Genomic DNA, 22575 nt, shown 5'->3' with positions numbered 1-22575 from the left:
TCGTGGTGAGGCAGAGCTAGCACTGATGCCGAGCGACAAAGGAGAGGAGGTCCCAGCACAGAGGGAATGGCAGGGGTTCGAAGCACCAGAATGCCAAGTCTGGGGTCCGAGGAAGGACCCGGGGTTGGGTAGAAACTGAGGGGAGGGAAGAAACATGGGCAACCGGAGCAGGTGGGAAGTCCTGGGCGGGAGCGATCTGTGGTGCGCACTGCCTGGCTACAGCGCTGACGGTGTACGGTGTGCGTCAGGGATGGAAAGCATCAGCGCTTTGGTCTGCGCTGTTGCTTGATCCCAGAAGTTGCAGAAGTTGATCGGTGAGGAGCAAGTCATCCTAGGGCTACCTAGGGAGGAGCGGAGCTGAAATCGATGCAGACAGACTGCATCGGGCACGGGCGGAGGAAGTCCCCCCCCCAATACTTTTTGACTCTACAAGAGCTTTGGTACCCCAGCTGCAAACCAAAGAGCCAGCCGGGCGAAATAGGCATTGATTGCTTCTCAGCAGAGCCAGGGCGGGCTGCGCCAAGGTGGGAGGCACACCGGAGGGGGGTAGAGCGGGGAGGGAACCCAGGTCCGAAGGGTGGACGCGGGGTGGCGTCTGATGCTCCCTCCATAAAGGGGCCGCGCTCTCCGCCACGCGGGCAGCAGCCACCAGCTGTGAACACCGGCGAGATGACGGTCGTGTGCCACCAGGGCCTGGTGCTAGCAGGTAGCGCCGCTTTGGCTACCATGGGGACCCTGATCCTGTACACAGGGACACCCAGCAGGTACGGGAAACACAGCCAGAACCTGTCGTCGAGAGTTCCCCTCCTGCCAGCACGCGTCGCCTGGTTCCTGCAGGAACTTCCCTCCTTCGTCGTGTCAGTAGGGATGCTCGCTTGGCAGCCCCGCTCCCTCTTCGGACAGCCCGGGAACCTGCTGCTGGGTCTCTTCTCCTTACATTACTTCCACAGGTTAGCGTTTTCTCTGCAGAGCGCACTGCCCTGCTGGGCTCCAGCGCAGGAACGAACGAACGTCGACGGGCAGCGTGCTCAGTGGGGAGGAGCTCGGAGTGAGGCGGGTTTGGAGTGCTGGGCGAGCCCCGGCTTCAGGCTGGACTCCCCAGAGTTGGGGCGCACCTCGGCTGCTCCAAACCTTCCCGCGGCAGCAGCGCTGGAGAGGAGGTGGCAGAGGCGAGAGTGGGTTGGGGAAGCTGGGGAACTCAGGTTGGGCAGGAGTTAGTGGCCAGGGCGCTTCCCTCTCCACCCTTGCCAAATGCCTGCTCAGTCTCTAGACTTCATCTTTTTGTTATAGGGCCAGGTTAGATTGGTTCAGGGATTTTGGGAGGCGATATTTCTGGAACTCTCCGAAGTTCTTCTATCAGTTTAGTCTTTGAGTGATTGAAGAGGAAGGCAGAGTCCAACCTGGACTTCATCGATGACAACAGGATACCATGGGGTTTCTGCTTAGACCTCACCCCAGAGAAACTGCGCTCACTGCCTTCCCAGGTCCTCCAGGACTTAAAAGGTGAGCGAGTCAAATTTGGCTGATGGAGAGCGCAAATGTTCTAAATGAAAAATTCGGAGTTCAGAATTTTGCCTTTCTTGTGAGAGACAAGAGAATTTTGCTTCTCTTGGGAGAGAGACAGGAAGGCGATCAAGAGCGACTGGGAGTCCGGGGACTGTGTGGCCTCCAACAGAGACTACCAGGGGAAGGGGGCGGGCTGCTGAAGCGCCTGCTGTGCCCATTTACATCTGCTGTCTTGTTGGGCTTCACTGTAAACTTGTGAGACGTCCTTGATATACCCACTGTACAGTCCAAGAAACCGAGGCTGAGAAAGGTTATGTAACAGAAGGAGGGCGACACAGCAGGTGGCTGGCAGAGTCCCCATGAATACCTCAGTTCAAGCCTCCCCGCCCCCTACTTCCACCCCCCCCTCCTTTCCTTCGCCCCGCCCCCGCCCCCGCCCCCACCTTTAAAAACCGGTAGATACTCCGGTTTTTTTTTTTTTTTAAAACGCTGGTAAATAGCAGGGACCATGGGAAGGGAAAGGCTGCCAAAGGCTGCCTGTACGGCTCCGAGCCGAGAATTCTTCAGGTCAGGAGATCAAATCAATTTAGATAAGAAGTTAGATTAAAAAAAAAAAAAAAAAAACAAGTCTCTGGGAGCCTAAGACAGGATTTCCTCTCTAGGAACACCTCATTTCCAGGAAAGGAGGGGCCAGACATACAAATTTCAACCTATCCTTTCTTAACTCCCAGGGAGTCTTCTTTTTTTTTTTTTTTTTTTTGGTTTTTTCGAGACAGGGTTTCTCTGTGTAGCTTTGCGCCTTTCCTGGAACTCGCTTTGGAGACCAGGCTGGCCTTGAACTCACAGAGATCCGCCTGCCTCTGCCTCCCGAGTGCTGGGATTAAAGGCGTGCGCCACCACCGCCCGGCTGGGAGTCTTCTTTATTGGTCAAGATTTAGTAATCATGCAGTGTTAACGGTTAATCATTTAAATGTTAATCATTTAAAAAAGATAAGCATTGGCAAGTAGTAGTACATGAATATTTGTCCAGTAAACCAAGAGCCCGTTGTGGACAAGATCCCAGGGTAAATATCACTTAATTTTATATAGATGTACAGAAAGAAGGATGTTGGGTGCGGGAGATAAAAGACAAGCGTTTGCTTTTACTTGTTTGGGAATAGATATCTGGCAAGAAAATACAATTGTATGGACATTTATATCTTCAAGTTTACTACTGTTAACATCAATCCCCCCTCCCCACATTTTTTTTTTTTGAGTCAGAGTTTTATACGTAGCCCTAGCCCTGACTGGCCTGGAACTCACAAAGAAGATTCCCCCTGTCTCTGCCTCTCGAGTACTGAGATTAAAGGCACGTGCCACCATAGCCCGGCTATAAACAGTATTTTTACGAGGCCATTTCATATAGAAAAATGATGCATGTTTTCTGGCAATCCTATAAACATAGTTTTTAGATTTTTTTTTTAAAACCCCAAAGGCATTTTGTGCAACAAAATATGACCAGTGCCCTTTAAAACAAATGAGGAAGTAATTGCCCATAAAACAAATATGTAGGTGTTGTCTATCATCTTCAGAGAAACTTTAAATGTGTTAGTACAAAGTTTGAAGATTGAATCTGTCTGAGAGAAATGTGTCCCCCTGAAAACACAGCTCTGAGTTACTTGTCTCTAAGTCACCAGGATATATCTGTGGACCTTTCCACCCATGTTTCAGCTCTTCCTTTGAGACCCCTGGACACTTCCTGTGCTTTTGTTTGTGGGTGCTTTCTAGATGTTAGACTCTGCGCCAAACACTCCACATGATGTAGATACTAATCCTTATACCAGCTGGCTAGGCAGGGACGATGATCACCTCCATTTTGCAGATGGGCAGTTGAAATGAACAGTGGACTGTGTTCAGGTCATCTGTTCACCCCCCCCCCCCCCGCCCCATTACACAGCAGTTTGACAACTCTAAGTTGATACCTGGGCAGTTTGGATTCCCATATCGGGCTCTGGCCACAGTGATTGGCTGCTCATAACTTGTTCTTGCTTTTTTAAAAGCCGTAGACTTAACATTATTATTGTTTTAGTCACACAAGATAATTCATGTTCACTAAAGCAAAAACTGGAATTTAAAAGAATAGAAATATACTTTCGATATGTATGCTATTCATGTATAAAACATGATGTCTGCCATTCTTTATAGGTGTTAACAGATTTTCACACATGCTTCTTATATCGAATATATGATTTTTTTGTTCTACCTGATTAACATTTTGAGGCTTTCAAAAATTAATGCGTGTGTGTGTGTGTGTGTGTGTGTGTGTGTTTCTTGCAATGCATACTCCAGGCTACTTGGGCCAAGAACTTGTGAGCAATTCTGTCTCTGCCTCCATCTTAAGGAAGGGGTTCTGGTTTACAGATACTACTACATTAGCCTTTTATGTGGGTTCTCAAGATCCAGACTCAGGGTGTCAGGCTTGTGGTGCAAGCATTTTTACCTACTGACCCATATTCGGGGTCTGCTAACATTTTATTAACATTATTGCACACTCTTTGAACATATCTTTTCAGTGGCTGCTTTGGATTTAACCTCATGTAAAAGCTATGGTTTACCTATCTACTCATTGATAGTTGTACAATTAATATGACTTTTTTTTTAATAGATAGGTTAGATGAAAAGGTAGTGTGCATTTTTTTGGTATCTAAATCCATTTCAGAAGCTAGCTTAGTCATGGGGCACTTGCTTAGAATTTGTGAAGTTCTGAATTCAAATCCCAGTGCTGAAAAAAGAAAAGAGAAAAAGAATAAGAATTTCAGAAGTGGTTATAACACTGTGAACACCCTTTAGGTTCCTGGTACAAGAATAATTAAGTAAGCAGCATCAGGTTGTCTTGCTATAACAGAGGATAAGATGGGGGGGGGACGACTAGTTATTAGGAAGATGAAAGGCACAGGTTTGGCTCAAATTCTTTTGCCAAGTGTCCATTGCAGACTGTTCCTTGCAGAAGCTATTCATTCTATGGGGTGGGCGTTAAAGCTCAGTCTACTTCCCTTTGCACAAGGATAACACACTAGAGAATATGTTCCATAAGGTCAAGCCATTCTTTTTTCTTGTATCATTCCTTTACACCCTGTGCTCTTGGAGCACAGTGTTAGTATACAGCTAGCACTCAACTAAAAATTTTTGACAGTAGGAATGAACTCGACCGTCAACAACAGACGGCATTGTGGGAATGCTGGCAATCCCTTAGGAATTATTATCGCTGATGTCGCATGGCCAGGTCGACTCATACCACTGTCTTTTTTTTTTTCAGAGTCTATTGTGGTGAATGTTTAGCCAGATGGAAATGACTGCTGTGTAAGCATGCTGCCTAACCCTACTACCAAGTTGATTGTGGGCAGAGTTATCTCACCTCCTGCTGACCTCCACTCCAGCCCTGGAATGGCTGTTTGCCCAAATTCTTTTTTGATATTCTCTGTCCCAAGAAAACACTTGGCCTCCTACATTGTAACCATCAGTATACTTAAGTACCTGTCATAGATGGTATATTCTTTAAGATTTGCAAGTGACCTCAGTAATAATAAAGTGACTTAAAAAAACCATCCCCCCCCTCAAAAGGTTAGAAGGAGCTGGATATGGTAGTGCATGCCTTTAAACTTAGCATTTGGGAGACAGAGGCAGGAAGATCTATGTGTGTTTGAGACCATCATGGTCTGGTCTTCATGGTGAGTTTCAGGCCAGCCAGGGCTGCAGATGCAGACTCCTGTCCCCAAAAAACAAAACAAAATAACAAAAACCAAAAAACCCAACCCAACCCAAAACGAAAACAGGTTAGAAGGTATCAGGCTGTGAGATTCACCTATTGGAGTCTTTGGAATTCTAAGAGATGCTAAACTATTTCCCAATCAGCTAAGTAAGAGGATGGCTTTAATAAACATCTTGTTATCTCCACTGACACTCCAGCAGCACAAATTCTTCTTTATCATTTGGGATTCAGGCTAGGCATCATTTCCTGCAAGAAGCCACCGTACTCAGTGACCTTATTCTGATGCCATGCCTCAGTTTCCCAAAGGCCCTTTGCACAGGGGTTAAAATTGAGCCTAAGAAGACTCTGTCCAACTTTCACAACTCCCTTCCTCTCCTTTCCAGCTTCTCCATTTTGCAGAAGCCACGCAACCAGAAGTTGAGCCGGTGAACGGCAAAATGAGGTTCTGACCTAAGTCCTGATGGCCCCTGTTGGCGGGCCAGTCGTCATTCTGGAGGTGCAGATGTCTCAGATATTCAGGAATGGGATCACTAAGGCTCACTGAGACAATTCACTGGCTGAGAATTAACCAGTGATGGTTAATGTCTACATTGGTGACAATGGGCAGATCTCTGTTCTTCCAGATTATCATGAGATAAGCAACATACTTGTGGTTATGTGTTGAGGACATTCATAATATGTAATGTTCACCTGTTAACATCCATTGAAAGAATTTTTAGAATGAGAGTCAGCAGACTTTTTTTTTTTTTTTTTTTTTTTTTAAGACAGAACGTTAAGGTAACCCATGCCTGAACTCACTATTCTCCTGCCTCAGCTTCTTGAGTGCTACGATTACTGGTGTGTGCCACCATTCTTGGCCACAGCTAACTTGAAAGTCAGATCATGACTATTTTAGGTTTTGCAGTCACTTGGTCTCTTTGTTGCAATCGATGGCCCCCTGGTTGAGATGTAGCCAAAAGCAGCCGTGGTAGATACTATGTAAGCAAATGAGTGTGTGTGCTTGTGTCCCAATAAAACTCGGTCTACAAAAACAGGTAGGGGTCCAGATTGGCCTTGGGATAACAGTTTAGCAACCCTTAAGAAAACGAGTGACCTAGGTTTACATTCAGTGCCCTGGTAATTCTATAGTAAAGTCTGGTTAAATTCTATAGCAAATCATCCGGTGTGTTTTAAAAAGCGCGTGCTATATTTATTTAGAGACTTGGTAGTAAACATCGTGTCCTGAGGATTCCCAGGCTCCTGGCCCTTTATGTGAATGCCTGCAGGAGAGAGCACTCATTTTCCTTTTAAAAGGGATGACGTCATAAGCACATTCGAAGCAATAGATAGCTGTTTACCAAGATGTAAACACTCCGTGGGGTTCTCGACCAGTTCACTTTTACACAGGGCAGGAAGGGCCAGCTCCTTGCTCATGCTAAAGCTAACTTAGGTCACTGAGGCAGAACAAGCAGAAACAGGGTTCCAGGTGTGTGGCGAGGTGATGGGCACCAAGTCACGTGACGAAGGAGGGGAGCGTGGGGTTTGAACGCCTGATCTTTGCCAGAGTCTTGAATGTCCCTAGGCACGCCGAGTCTTATGGGAGACAAAAGGAACTACTCTGCTGGGTGCTTGCCTCCAGGGGAAAAGCATGTAAGAGCCACCAGTGAGTGCATGCTTGGCACCCTTTCTGGGTGGAAACGTGGGCGGTAGCATGTCAGTATGAGAGAGGCGGAAAATGTGAACAGAGGGGGAGGGGTCCGAGGGGGACACAGTTATGTTACTGACACACATTGAGAGCCCCGGGACCTGTCTGTGTTTGAGTGTACATGGGATGGGGCAGATTGTGGGTGGGTTTTGAAGGGGTCCCAGGACAGCTCCAATATTGCCTCCCGGACAGAACCAAGGATTGATAGAGACAGATCAGCGCACTTCCTACTGGCAAAGCTGGTTTAGGGAGAAAATGAGAAAATCGGAATCACGTGGGTCTTCTAACACCGTAGCTTCAAACTACCAGCAGCAACCATGGCTGGGCAACTAGGGGTTTGGCCCCAGTCATGTTTGCTCTGAGAAGACAGAGAGACTGAACTGTGCACACCCTGAGAGATCCTGTTCTCATGTTGGTCAATTGGGTGATTCACCTTTCCTCCCAAGAAGAGGAATGGGCTAAGGACAGTTGGAGAGGGAAACGTGCATTTTTTCTTCTCTCTCTCTCTCTCTCTCTCTCTCTCTCTCTCTCTCTCTCTCTCTTTCATCTTCCTTCCTTCCTTCCTTCCTTCCTTCCTTCCTTCCTTCCTTCCTTCCTTCCTTCCTTCCTTCCTTCCTTCTCTTTCTTTCTTTCTTTCTTTCTTTCTTTCTTTCTTTCTTTCTTTCTTTCTTTCTTTCTTTCTTTCTTTTCTTTCTTTCTTTCTTTTTCTTTCTTTCTTTTTCTTTCTCTCTCTTTCTATTTCTTCCTTCCTTCCTCTCTCTCTTCCTTCCTTCCTTCCTTCCTTCCTTCCTTCCTTCCTTCCTTCCTCTCTCTCTCTCTCTCTCTCTCTTTCTTTCTTTCTCTCCTTCCTTTCTCTCCTCCTCCTCCTCCTCCTCTTCCTCCTCCTCCTCCTCCTCCTCCTCCTTCTTTTTATTACACGGAATACACCAGTTTTCCATCTTAGGAGTTTTGCCAAGATGTGACCACTTGCTTCTGGAACCTGGGATAGTTCCCACCCTGCTGTTGATTCTGTAGATCAATGAGGGGGACCTCAGGCCTGACTCAAGTTGTTTCAGAAGTTTCTGTCCTCAACCTAGAAGCCTCTAATGAACCTCAGCCCAACACAGGAGCTCTAAAATTTAAAAACCTCTGAATTGGGGCCAACAGTTCAATTTGCCTTCCATTTGATTATGGAAGCAGGGTGAAGGGGGAGGGGAAGCCAATATTTATTGGGCTCTGGCTGTTCCGGGCATTATGTTAATGATTTACATGGGTCATCTCATCTTGTTCTGGCTTGTGCTATTCCTCAGTAAGTACATGTAGCACTGTGGTGGGCGAGCGGAGTGGCCGTGGGAAGTGCTTGAGCTGCTCCCCAAAACGATGGTCCATCTCTGGGTTTGTGGGTGGAAATGTAATACTCTGTCATGAAAGGGGGCCCCATCTGGTGACCCCTGGCTGAGAACCATCCTGCACTCTATACACTCTGTTTCGGACTATCTCCCTACTTTTTAACTCGAAACATCATCTGTATCTACCGACTGGTCCTATTACCATTTTTTTTAAAAAAGAAGACAACTGAATAGACTGCTATTTAGATTTGTCCATTACATCTGTAACTTTAGGCAGGTAAAGGACCCTCCTTGAGAGGCGGGGCACAGAACAGGGGAGGCCTAAAGCACAGAAGCTCAGTCATCCATGTTGTTAAAAGAAGAGAAAAGCAGAGAGGCAGAGGCTTTCTACCAAAAGGGATCTTCAGATGGTTCATAGGAGAAAACAGTACCCTGCTTTGTTCAAAGTACCCCGTTTTGTAATAAAGAGTCAGCCTGGGCAACCTGGATCAAATATAATGGAACAATTTTGAAAATGGCCCAATAAGAACATGAAAAGATTCTCATCATGAGCTAGCTAGAAAAAACGAGAATTAAACTATGATATCATTAGGACTCTACTAAGTGGGCTAAAAGCATATGTAGCCATATGAAGCTTTCATACATTGCTGATTGAAATGTAAAATGGTAAGTCCTTCGGAAAATATTTTGACAGTGTTTGAAAAAGTTAAACACTGAAAAAGTTTTAAGAAGTGTTTACACACTCTTGGGTTCATGACATTTCATTTCTAGTTATTCTCTGCCCCAGTAAAAGCACATGTTTATAGAATGACTTGGGTGGGAATGTTTGCAGTAGCTCTTTTGATGGTAGCTCTAAACTGGAAATAATATGAATGTTGATCAATAGGTGAAAGTAGTAAACTGTAGTATAAATATATAATGAACCATTACTAAGAAATAAAATGAATGGAATGTTGGCACATGTTATAGTATGGAAAAAGGATAACATAATTCTGGGAAAAAGGAATCAAGGCAAAAAGAATTCATGCTTTATTAGTCCATTTCTTTTTTTCTTTTTGTTTTTTTGTTTTTTGAGACAGGGTTTCTCTGTGTAATTTGGTGCCTGTCCTGGATCTTGCTCTGTAGCCCAGGCTGGCCTTGGACTCACAGAGATCCACCTGGCTCTGCCTCCCGAGTGCTAGGATTAAAAGCATGCACCACCACCTCCTGGCTTATTATTCCATTTCTAGAAGGTCCAAATAGTCTATGGTGCCCTAAGTGATACCCTGCGGTTTGCTGAAGGTACAGAAGACATGAAGGATCTCTTAGTGGTGATGGCTGTGTTTGATGTGATGCAGTGTCATGGATATGCACACATCTAAAACATCAGATTGTATACTTTAAGAGCATTCATTCAGTTTTATATTAAATATACCTGAATTAGTCCTTTAAAAAACATTTGAAATTCTGTGTGTATGGCCACATGTCACTGAAAATTATTCAAGTTTTCTATAAAAATAATCTGGTAATGTTTAATGGGATTGGAAAAGCAATTCACTTTTGGGGGTACAACGAGGGAGAGAGAGAGAGAGAGAGAGAGAGAGAGAGAGAGAGAGAGAGAGAGAACCTAAATTCTGAGCTCAAGGAAAATGTTCAAAGGAGATTCCCCAAAAGAAAAAAAAAATGTTACATAGATACAGGGCTACGGGCCTGGAGAGATGGCTCAGTGGTTAAGAGCACTGACTGCTTTCCCAGAGGACCAGGGTTCAATTCCCAGCACACACATGACAGCTCGCAACTGTCTGTAACTCTAATTCCAGGGGATCCGATACCCTCACATAGACATACATGCAGGCAAAAACACCAACACACATTAAAAAAAAAATAAAATAAAAACTACAAAAACAATTTAAAAAAAAAAAAAAAGATACAGGGCTACTAGTAAAAAAAAAAATCTGGTCTCTAACACAAATCTTAAAACGTCTCATTAAATAAGAAACCCAGAGCTAGGTATTGGAGTGAAAGCTGAAAGATCAGAGGGCAAGCCAGCCATGTCTTATCTCTAGGAAATCCTCAGCTTCAAGAGAGTGAGTTCCTGTCTCCTCATGCCTTATATACCTTTCTGTGTCCTGCCATATTACTTCCTGGGATTAAAGGCCTGTGTCTTTCCCAAGCAAAGACATGAAATCTCAAATCCTGGGATTAAAGGATGTGTGTGCCAACACTATCTGACCTCTCTACCTAACCTAGTGGCTGTTCTATTCTCTGACCCCCAGATAAGTTGATTGGGGTGCACAATATATCAACCACACTGGTCACTTCCACAACCAGGACCAGTCATAATCGTGCTAGCTAGAATTTGTCAATTTGACACAAACGAGAGTCACCTGGGAAGAAGCATCCTTAACTGAGGAACTGCCTCCATCAGAGTGGTCTGTGGGGCCTTTTCTGATGGTTATGATAAACGGCGCTGATAATGGTGCTGGTTACTGCGTGGAAAGGTCACGGTCACAACAGAACCCAGTGCTAGTTTTAGAGCTTTATTAGGAGGGAAAGGGGAGGAAGAAAGAGGGGAGCCAGGTCTGGGGCGGGGGAGGGATCAGAGCAGAGCAGAGAGCAGAGAGGGAACAGAGAGAGAACACAGAGAGAGGATGGGGGTCTGTATCTAACTTTTTAAGGTGCATATGTAGCCCCCAGTGCCCCTTGATGACATAAGATGCAAGACCCCAAGCTGCGCATGTGCCAGAGTGAGGGCAGGATCCTAACATTTTCTTAATGGTTACCTGATGCAAGAGGAACCAGCCCACTGTGGGCAATGCCATCCCTAGGCAGGACAGGCCTGGACTGAAAAAGAAATGTAGCTGAGCAAGCCAGAGCAAGCAGGCCTGTAAGCAGCATCCCTTCAAATAGATCTTTCCCCTCCCAACTGCAGTTTTCAAGCATAGAAGTTAGAATTTTTAGAAAATCTTTTATGTCTTGGCTTAATTATAAGAATATGTGGAATATAGTTATAATAGTCATTTTAATGTTTGTCTGCTTTCCTAATATCTGTGCCATTCCTTTCTTAGTTTTCTGTCTTTCTTGATGTATGCATGTGTGTGTGTATGGAAGTCAGAGGACAACCCATGGGAGTGGTTTCTTTCCTCCACCTTATGGGTCCCAGGGATGGGACCCAGGTCATCAGGCTTGGTGGCAAGTGCCTTAAGTCACTGAACCTCTTAGTGGCTCTTCTACGCCATTTCTTTATCACTTTGCTGATAATTATTCCAGTTATGGCCAATATTCGCCCCCTCCATTTTTGCATGCATTAGATGGTCAGAAATTGTAGCTCTTTAAAGCCAGATGGGATGGTAAGTTACCATCGTCCTACCACTTGGGATACTGAAGCAGGAGGATTATGAGTTTGAGTCAGCGTCAGCTACATAGGAAGAGCCAGGCCAGGACTGACTCACTATCTATCTATCTATCTATCTATCTATCTATCTATCTATCTATCTATCTATCTATCTATCTATCTATCTATCTATCTATATCCATAGTCAAGACCCAGCCTCCAAAGACCAGCAACAAAAGAAGAAATTACCGTGTTGAGGTTAGGAATCTTTACATTTCTATACATATTCTTGATCTTCCTTCTAGGATGCAGTGAAGTTATTTGGAAACAATTTAATCCTTTCAGGTCTTGATTGATGTGTTGCGTGTAGTTCTGGAAGAGTGCTGGCCCTGGTAGGATTGATTAATCTTCTCTAAAATAAGGTCTTTATGAGTATTCTACCAGTGTCTCATGGATCATGAGTGTTCTATCTGGCTGGTGAACATGGACCCTATGCCTGGTCACATGTAAGTGCTGGGTACTGTTCTTAGTCTTTGGGTGATTCTTTTCTTACACAAATTCACCAGTTAGCATCACTGAATAATTGAAGAAGACCCTCTTCAGCACTCTGTAATGAGCGTTACACATGTCTCAGTCTCATGACTCAAGAATCCTGTAGCTTTATCTTAGAATCCCCCTTCCTTGGACTTCAGCCTAGAAATATCTCAAGACAGCAGTCTAGGTTAGTTACAAGGTTCATATGTTTTGTTCCTTGTTTCTCAGAGATCCCTGTATGTGATGGTTGGTGTTGTCAACTAAAAAAGATGGAGGATCACCTGGGAGATGGGCCATGATCACATCAGTGGAGGGTTATCTCGATTACCTTCATTGAGATGGGAAGACCTGCCCCTGGTTGGTAGCACTATTCCTTAGGCAGTGGACTCTGGACTGTATAAGTGAAGAAAATAATCTGAGCACTAGCATGCATACATTTATTGCTAACTGTCACTCTGGCTTCCTTGCTCTAATGCATTGTGACCTGGAACCAAGAACTCAGCAAACTCCTCCTCCATTAAGGTGCTTTTGAGAGAGTATGTTTATCACAGGAGCAGGAAAAGAATTGAAGACATCATCTTTCATTTTCAAATGTTAATTGTTTCATATAATTTGTCTTGTGTATTTCCAGGCTGAAGGATAAATCCAGTTCCCATTATTCCAAATTTACTGGAAGCAGTAGTATCTACAGTGGGGTTTATAATTCATCTTTGCTAATTTGACTGTTTTCAGTACTAGCTGATTTGTGGGTCTGTGTGGTCTCTGCTTATGCTCATGACATATCTAAGCCCATTGTTTGTATTTCCTCTTTCTTTCTTTTTCTTTGTTTCTTTGTTTCCTTCCCTCCCTCCCTCCCTCCCTCCCTCCCTCCCTCCTTCCTTCCTTCCTTCCTTCCTTCTTTTTTGAAGCAGGGTTTCTCTATGTAGCCATGACTGTCCTGGAACTTTCTCTGTAGACCAGGCTGGCCTTGAACTCAGAAATCCACTTGCCTCTGCCTCCTGAGTGCTGGGATTAAAGGCATGTACCACCACTGACCAGCTATTGTTTGTATTTCTAAACTGAGCGTCAGTTTTCTCAGGGTATCTATTATGTTCCATTGTAATCCTTTTCTTTCTTTAAAATTTGTGTGTGTGTGTATGTGTGTGTGTGTGTGTGTGTGTGTGTGTGTGTGTGTGTGTGTTTACCATATCCACAAGATGGCAGCAGATCTTCTGGAGCTGGAGTTACAGGCAGTCATGAACCACCTGATGTGGGTGTGGGGAACCCATATTGAGTCCTCTGGAAGAACAGCAAGTGCTCTTAACCATTAAGAAATCTCTCCAGCCCCTTAATTTTATTTCTTCATCCATTCTCACACTTGATGAGCAAAAACCTTTGGGACCTATCTTGTGTGTCTCTAAACTTGTGGAAGGCTACAGATGATGGAAAACTGAGGACTTCCTTTCCATGAGTCCTGTACCTCATGTTGCTGTGGGTGGCAATGAGATTACAGGGCCCCAGAGCAGAGAATATAGAACGGGAGATACTAGTAATGCTGATAACAGACAGGCCTGAAACTTTCACTCAGCGAAGCCATAGAAATTTCAATATGCTTTTCCTTATTCTGTTTTTGTCCAAGTAAACAATGGAATGGAGATCAATGTATCAAGTAGCTACATGGAGGTGGGTCCATCTCTGAAGGCTGTGCCCTTTTATCAGGGCAACTGAACCCTGGGATATTTCTTTTTTGTAGTTTTCTTATTGGTGTTTTCAGTGTGCATGTTGGCAAGCTTCATAAAGACCTTTCATTCAATTATATTATGTCCCTTGACCATGTTCAATCCCTTTCTTCCCCTCCCCACCTCCTTCCAGCTCTCTTTCTTCCCCACAAACAGTTTTTCCACCCTCACATCATGTATACATGTATGTGTGTGTGCGTATGGATTGCATGTATCTATGCAAAATCTGGGATCCACGTATGAGAGAAAACGTGTCATAATTTGTCATTCTGAGTCGGGTTTCTTCTGTTTAATGTTATTGTCTCCAATTGCATTTGTTTTCCTGCAAGTGCCATGATCCCATTCTTCTTTTTGGCTGAACAAAACTGTGTTGTGAATATAATGGGCCACATTTTAAAAATTCACTCATCATCGACAGAGGCCGAGGCCGGTTCAGCAGTGACTATTGTGAACATTGCTGCAACAAACACTGGGTAAGTGGGTATCTTTGGGTTGCAGTCTGTGATGTAGTGCTCCTCAGACTATAGTCCCAAGAATGATGTAGATGGATCATAGGATAGTTCTGTTTAGCTGTTTGTCTTTTTAAAGGAACTTCCATATTTATTTCCATAGTGGCTTCACCACTTTGCACCCTCATCAACAGTGAATACAAATTCTCTGCAGTTCTCCTTTCTCTGTATCCTTGTTAGCATATTTAAAATTTTTTATTTTATATGCATGTGTGTTTTGCCTGTATGGATGTCTGTACACCACTTGCACGTGTTGTGCCTGCAGAGGCCAGAAGAGGGAATCTGATCCCTTAGAACTGGAGCTACAAATGGTTGTGAATCTCCGTGTGGTTTCTGTGAATTCAACCTAAATCCTCTTTCAAGAGCTTCTAGTGTGCACAACCACTGTCTTAGTCAGGGTAATTACTGCTGTGACGAAACACCATGACCAAAACAACTTGGGGAGGAAAGGCTCTGTTTGCTTACATTTCCATATCACAGTCATTGTTAAAGGGAGTCAGGATAAGAACTCAAATACGGCAGGAACCTGGAGGCAGGAACTGAGGGAGAGGCCGTGGAGGGGTGCTGCTTACTGGCTTGCTCCTCATGGCTTGTTCAGCCTGCTTTCTTATAGAACCCAGGACCACTAGCCCAGGGATGGCTCCACCCACAATGGGCTGGGCCCTCTGCCATCAATCACTAATTAAGAAAATGCACTCCAGGCTTGTCTGCAGCCCCATCTTATGGAGGCGTTTTCTTAATTGAGGTTCCCTCTTCTCAGATGACGTTCGCTTGTGTCGAGTTGAAATAACACTATCCAGCACAACCATGGAGTCATTTTTCTTGAAAAAAAATTTACTTTTGAGTTTTGTGAGTATGTGTGTGTATGCATTCCTGTGTGTGAATGCTGCAGATATGTGCATGTTAATGTCGCTTATGTAGAAGTCAGAGGACCAGCTAGGGTATGGGTCCTTGCCTTCTTACCTTGTTTGAGACAGGGTCTCTGTTGTTTTTCTTCTTTATACAGCAGGCTAAAATTCTTCCATTCCTGTCTCCCATCTGATAGGTAAATGGCGTTGGTGGCAGCCAACGTGGGAAGGTCATGGTCACAACGGAACCCAATGTTAGTTTTTGGAGCTTTATTAGGAGGGAAAGGCGGGGGTGGGGGTGGGGTGGGGTGGGGAGGGGGGCGGGGGAGAAAGAGAGGACAGCTAGACCTGGCAGGGGAGGGAAGCGGGGAGAGGAGCCGAGCAGAGAGCAGAGAGGGAACAGAGAGAAAGAGGGTGGGGCCCGCGTCGCGCTTTTTAAGGCACAGATTACATGACCGTAGATGCCAACCCCCCCCCCCCCCCCCCCGGTGACGTAAGACGCAAGACCCTGAGCTGCTGCACATATAGCTGGAGTGAGGGCAGGATCCTAACACCCTCTCCCTGTAGGAGCGCTAGCATTGCAAACTCTGGAACTACAGCGTTCTGCTCTTATGTGGGCCCTGGGGGATCTGACTCATGTTTTAATGCCTGTGTGGTACAACACTTGTACCCACTGTGCCATCTTCTCAGCCCCAGGAATTACATATGATAGTGCCTTGGCATCCCTTTAAATTATTTTTTCTTTCAATTCGAGATCTTCCTAGTACTTGGAATGATGAATGATTTTCTTTTTTTTTTTTTTTTTTTTTTTTTTTTTTTTTTTTTTTTTTTTGGTTTTTCGAGACAGGGTTTCTCTGTGTAGCTTTGCGCCTTTCCTGGAGCTCACTTGGTAGCCCAGGCTGGCCTCGAACTCACAGAGATCCGCCTGCCTCAGCCTCCCGAGTGCTGGGATTAAAGGCGTGCGCCACCAACGCCCGGCGGAATGATGAATGATTTTCAACTGTGACATATGAGAATTATGAAACTTTGCATTTTGCTAAAATCTGCTTTGGTCTCTCTCTCTCTCTCTCTCTCTCTCTCTCTCTCTCTCTCTCTCTCTCTCTCTCTCTCTCTCTCTCTCTCTCTCTGTGTGTGTTGGGGCCTGAGCCCAGGGTTTATGCATGCTAAGCTTATGCTCATTCACTGAGCTGTACCTGCAGCCCGGAGCCTTCTGTTGCGCCAGTGTTTCCTCCCACGGCTCTAGCTGAGGATGGGGGAGCAGCACCACATTGCTGCCAGGTGTGGGCAGAAGTCCAGGTTACCTGAATGCAGAGACTCCTTGGTATAGTTGTGGGGGCTGGGAGTTCTGGACTCATCCTTGTCCTCCTCTGACATCTGCCTGGTTGGAAACTTGGTGTTTCCTTTCTTCCCTCACACAGTCTCTCCCGACTCCACGGAGTAGGAGTGAGCAGCCTCACTATGGTCGGGAAGTGGGGACTATCACTTTCCTGAATTCTGTTGGTGGGTGGGAATGGGTCTACATTTTTTTCCCATTTCCTATAAGTTTCTATTTTGCTAGACTATTTTTTTCTGGTCTCAGGAGAGGGGGAGGGAGAGAGGGAGTGGGAGAGGGAGGATTTCCACTGTGTTTTGTGTCTCTGTTCTATCTCATGGTTGCTAGCTCCATGAACCCTAACTCTAGAAAGAGGAGGCAAGAGGAAAAGCCAAGGAACTTTCCTTTGTCTTGTTCTTCAGATTTCTAAATCTTTGCTGGGTACCTTTCTTCGGCCACCACTTGGAAGTCTCTTACATTTGTTTTATGAACAATGTCCAGCAACCTTGTTGTGTGTAGCAAGAAGAACAGGGGAAAAGTACATGTAGCTCACCATCCTGGAAATGAAAGTTAGGGTACATCTTCAGGGGGATAGAAATTCAAGATTTGTGTACTGGATGTCTTCTACTTATACCTGGCAGCAGACTCTCATCCATTCCATGTCCATTCCATACCTTCTGTGTGCCAGGCACTGCAGACACAATGGTTAAACAGGATGGATAATATCACACTCCTTAGGAATTTTGCATTTTTTAATTGAAAATAATTTTTTATGCAATATATTCTGATCACTGATTCCCCTTCATCTTTCCCTAGATTCTCCCCAATGTCACACCTTTAAACTCTATACCTTCTTTCTCTCTTTCTTAAGAAAATAAACAGGCAGCCAGGCGGTGGTGGCACACGCCTTTAATCCCAGCACTTGGGAGGCAGAGCCAGGCAGATCTCTGTGAGTCTGAGGCCAGCCTGGTCTACAGAACGAGATCCAGGACAGGCACCAAAACTACACAGAGAAACCCTGTCTCAGAAAAACCAAAAAAAAAAAAAAAAAGGCAGACAGAAAGAAAATAAACAGGTAAATGAAACAAACAAGAATAAAACAAAATGAACAAACTAACAAAGAAAAAAGAGAAAGAACACATAACACACACACACACACACACACACACACACACACACACACACACCATAAAGAAAGAAAAACAGAAACTATAATATACAAGCAAAAGGCCAGTAAGGTTAAAAAAAAATGCCCAAACAAAACAGAATGAGACAAAAATCTCAGCAAACACATTGGAGTTTGTTTTGTGTTGGTCATCTAGTGTTGGTCATGGGGCCTGGCCTTAAGTGTGGTTTATATACCCACTGAGTACCCAGTGAGACTCCCTTGGAGAGACCAATTTTTCCTTGGTGAGCAGTTATCAGTTGGAGATAGCATCTTGGTGAGGGGTGGGAGCTCACGTCTATTTTCCCATCTCAGCACTGGGATCCTGACTGGTTTGGACCTGTGAAGTCCCTATGCATGCACATGGAAGTTCATATGTCTGTCAGTCCTGTTGTGTCTGGAAGACACCGTTTCCTTGGTATCATTCATTCCCCTTGGTTCTTACAATCTTTCGGCCTCTTCTTCCACGTAGGAACTGTACATTTTAGTGTAAACAAATAATTAATAAGCGACCTAGGACATCGTATTGCTGCCTTGCAAATAGAGCCATTAGAAATGCAAAGTGAGCTCACAAGGGCACTGTGGGAGGGGCTTGAGGGTCCTGTTTTGTACAGGATGGTCGGGGAGGCTGCCGTCTGAGTACACTCAACAACAACAAACAGAAAACATGGTGGGACTAAGCCCCGTGGATGCCTGAGTGACATCAGGTCTGAGATGGTGTGGGCTGGCCTTGCCTGGGTAAAGCAGAGAAGCCAGAGCAGCTGGAGGGAGGCAGATGAAGGAAACGATGGGAGATGAGGTTGCAGATGTCATTAGGGAGCCCAGCCTAGGGAATCTGGACTCTCCAAGGGAATCCTAAGAATTGGTGCTTTTCTTTAGCCGCAAGAGGGACTTGGGTTTTAGGGGAGGTAGTGTGATCCAGCGTAGGGCTTAACTGGTTCTGCCACATGGAGATTAGACCATAGTGGAAGGAGTGTGGACTTTAAGTGAGGAGGATTTTGCAAAGCTGTTCAGGAGCGTCTTAGTGGTGACGTGAACTCAAGGTAGAGGAGTGGGTGAGATACAGCTGCATTCTAGTCTTAAAGTTCTAAGATACTGATAACAGAATTTGCTAATAAATTTACCTGAAGTGGAGGGATGTAGGGGGAGAGGGAGGGAGAGAGATCTTTCGACTGGAATTGGAAGACTAAACTAGGAATTTCCTGGGGTGAGGAAGCCTTGAGGAGGTGCAGGTTTGAGGAGGGTGGGGGATCCCGAGTCTTGTTTGGGTAGGTTAAAACTGAACTCTCCATGACATTCATGGCAGAAAACATCTAGCAGGGAGCTGCCTATGAGTAGTCAATGAGTCTGAGTGATTGATTGGGTGGATGACTATCTTAGCTGACTTTACTCTTCTGGGACAGCACCACACACCGGACACTTTGTAATGAGTGTGAATTTTAGCCCTCACAGTTCTGGAGGCTGAGGGATTCAGTACCAAGGTGTTGGCGTCTAGTGAGGGCTTTCTTGTAGTGTTTTCACGTGTTGGGGCTTAGAAAGGCAAGAACAAGCAGCCACTCCCATAAACCCTTCAGTAGAGGACTCTGTCCATTCACTAGGGTAGAGCCCTGGAGACCTACACACCTCCCCAAAGACCTCACCTTCCAGTGCTGTTTCGTGGAAGAGATTAAGGGTGAAACACAATCAGACCATAATGACACTTTTTAATATTTGAGATGTCATTACATCGATAGAGATGGTGGATGAAGTAGAAAAAAGGTCCTGAGACCTGGGACATCAATATTTGGAGGACAAAGGATTGAGGAGAAACCCACAAAGGAAAATCAGGACAAATCAATGAAGTAGAAGAACCAAGGGAGTGTGGTGTGCTTGCTGGAACTTTCTCCACGAGGCAGGAGTGACTAATTTGTCCAGCCTGAAGAGAGCTGAAAATCTGATCTTGGTCTGGAAATGTGGTGCTGGGTGACCATGCCAAGATATGTTTTTATGGGGAAGGAGGTAAATAGAGGAGAGAACATGATAGAGATGACAAGTGTGGGCTGCTCTTCAGAGGACTTTTGCTGTAAAAGAAACCAGGGGAATGGGACAGTGAATGAAAGAGGACACAGGGTCACTGCATAGAACAGCTAAGTATAATACACAGAAGCTTTAGACGTATTTGCAGAATCTGAATTTATTTTGATTGACAATGAAGTCGAAAATTTCATATAGTGGAGAGTCTTCGATTGGCTTGATAATCTTAGCAATAGCACTTATATTTGAAGAAGATTTAGTTAAATATGAATTGGTCGACACAAGATATGTTATTTCTCAGCTTCTTCCTTTGGTTTTAATTTGGAGCTGCAATTCCAATTAACCCTTTCCAATGAGAGTGTCCTCCCGCCCCATCTACCCCCAACTGAACAGTTACTTAGCAATGACAGAAAGCTGTATATTTACAGAATACTTATCAGCCTCCATCTGAGTGAACATAAAAGAATTCAAATTTACATTAGAAGTGTAGGAAGGAATTAAAGACACATGGTCCCATACCATCGAAATAGCCATAGAGTATAACTAGAGTTTTCCTGCCTTGCCCACAGTCAGGACAAATCTTTGTCTCCCGCCAGTCCCACAGCCGTTCAGACCCAACCAAGTAACCACAGAGACTTATATTGGTTACAAACTGTATGACCATGGCAGGCTTCTTGCTAACTGTTCTTACAGCTTAAATTAATCCATTTCCATAAATCTATACCTTGCCACGTAGCTCGTGGCTTACCGGCATCTTCACATGCTGCTTGTTATGGCGGCAGCTGGCAGTGACTCCTTCTGCCTTCCTGTTCTTTCTTTTCTCCTCTCTGTTAGTTCAGCCTATACTTCCTGCCTAGCCACTGGCCAATCAGTGTTTTATTTATTGACCAATCAGAGCAATTTGACATACAGACCCTCCCACAGCAATAGAGTATAGGAGGGCATAGCATGCTGTCTTAGTTTCTTCTAATAGTTTATGATGAAACTATTCAGGCTGGAGAGATGGCTCAGTGACTAACAGCACTCACAGGCTGTCCTTCAGAGGACCTGGGTTCAATTCCCAGCACCCACATGGCAGCTCACAACCACATACAACTCCACCTCTAGGAAATCTAATGCCCTCTTCTGGCCTCTGTGGGCACTGCATGCACATACTGCACATACATACATATATACATACATACACAAATCCATATAAAATAATAATAAAGTTTCAGATAGGCCAGAGAGATGGCTCAGTGGTTAAGAGCACTGGCTGCTCTTCCAAATGAACCCAGGTTCAATTCCACATGACAGCTCACAACTGTCCAGAGGATCCATCACCCTCACACAGACATACATGCAGGCAAAATACTGGTATGCAAGAAATAAAAATAAATAACATTTGAAAAAAAGTTTCAGATAAAGTACTTTGACAAAGTAATTTAAGGGAGAAGGGGGTCACTTTATTCTGTCTCATAGTTCCGGGGTACAGTCCATCACAGTTGGGATGGCAGGATGGTAGGAACCTGAAGTATCTGGTCACATCACACACACAATCAGGAAGCTGAGAATAGTAAGTAAGTGCACTCATGCTAATGCCCAGCTTGCTTCCTCTATAGTCTGTATAGACTTTGTATAGTCTGGGATTCTCGGCTCAGGGAATAGTCCTGACCACAATTAAGATGGACCATTCCCACATCCATTAGCGTCATCAAGATAGTTTCTCACAGGCAGGTCAGAGGACCATCTCCCAGGGGGATTCTAGATTCTTGCTAGCCTGATAAATAACCCAAACCATCATGAACCTGAAGTGGGAACTTGCCTCGACTCTCTGGTATTGATTTAAAAGCCAGCTCCTTTTCTTCTCTGCATGGTTTTGATCTTTTCTTCTATACCAACCTATGTATTATTTCAAATTGCTCCCAGTTTCCCGAAGCAAAGTCGTTTATACCCTAAGAGCTTTATTTGTTCCCCAGGACTTCTGGCTTGCCATTCTCTGTAGTTACCAAATTTCTTTTCCTTTTCCCACTGGGAGAACTAGTGCGCTACATTTTTCAGTTTCCCCTATGGCTGTGTGAGGGGAAAAATGAATGAGGTTGGTAATAATAGATGCCACATCCACCCCGAAGCTTGATTCTCAATAAACTTGCAGAATCCCCCACAGTCTTGTTTTTGCTCACCTACATGCCTAAGACCCCCCTGGAAGAGCCTGAGCCCCGAATGGCTGCACACCCAAGCATCACTGCTGTACACCAACTGTGCTGTGCTGTGAACAACAAAGGAATTCCTAGCGTCTCACACCTCCGGCACTTTGTACTGTAGACAGCCTGCCCTGATACGTCCCTTTGGCTAGGAAGCAATAATTATTGATTTAGGAGGCCGTAAGGTTGGGTTGGATACATGGTTCACTTTGGAGGCATCATGAGCTGGGTGTTTGGACTCATTTGGTCTCATTTGGGGGACACTGTTGAAACCAACAAGACTATATACTGTTACGAGGCAAACAGTTATTTTTTAAAACGACTTGCTGTTGGCCTTCTAGACCCTTTCCATCTGAGAGCTTAACCTACTTTGAATTTAATCTACCTTTAGGCCCCCGAAGGTCTCAAGAATGGGAATCTGGAGAGAAATGAGTGCTCAGAAGTAATCTTGTGTTTCTTGAATCATTTTTTTGCATCATTGTATTTAATTTTCATGATAATCCTATAGTTATGATTAGCCTCAGCTTATAACAAGATGCTTGCCCAAGATCTGTCATAGATCAGAATAGAGAAGCAGAATCTGTCAAGCCAGATTTTTACTCTGCCCAGGAGGAAAGGTCCCTGCCTGAGTCCACTGGACTTGTAGACATACTCTGGTGTTAGAGCTGCAGTCTCCTCTTGTTTCTTTTGCATTTTGAAGGACATGAGGTGGTG

The 22575-nt window shown here is 44.8% G+C and overlaps 1 protein-coding gene across 2 annotated transcripts in view; it reads left to right on the top strand.

Annotated features, from left to right (window-relative positions):
- The first annotated feature begins 565 nt into the window (after nucleotides 1–565).
- The window catches only part of Srd5a2 (steroid 5 alpha-reductase 2), a 41825-nt gene continuing 19815 nt past the window's right edge, over nucleotides 566–22575 (top strand). The window contains exon 1 of one of the 2 annotated variants that reach the window (XM_076559696.1): nucleotides 566–950. In XM_076559696.1, coding sequence (XP_076415811.1) covers nucleotides 670–950 — 281 coding nt within the window. In that variant the 5' untranslated portion in view covers nucleotides 566–669. The remainder of the gene's footprint in view (nucleotides 951–22575) is intronic. The other variant, XM_006990684.4, reaches the window with a different exon arrangement.

The sequence above is a fragment of the Peromyscus maniculatus genome, chromosome 22, assembly GCF_049852395.1.
Source record: "Peromyscus maniculatus bairdii isolate BWxNUB_F1_BW_parent chromosome 22, HU_Pman_BW_mat_3.1, whole genome shotgun sequence".
In the NCBI taxonomy this organism is placed as follows: Eukaryota; Metazoa; Chordata; class Mammalia; order Rodentia; family Cricetidae; genus Peromyscus; species Peromyscus maniculatus.
This window is presented reverse-complemented; position numbering and strand designations above follow the sequence as displayed.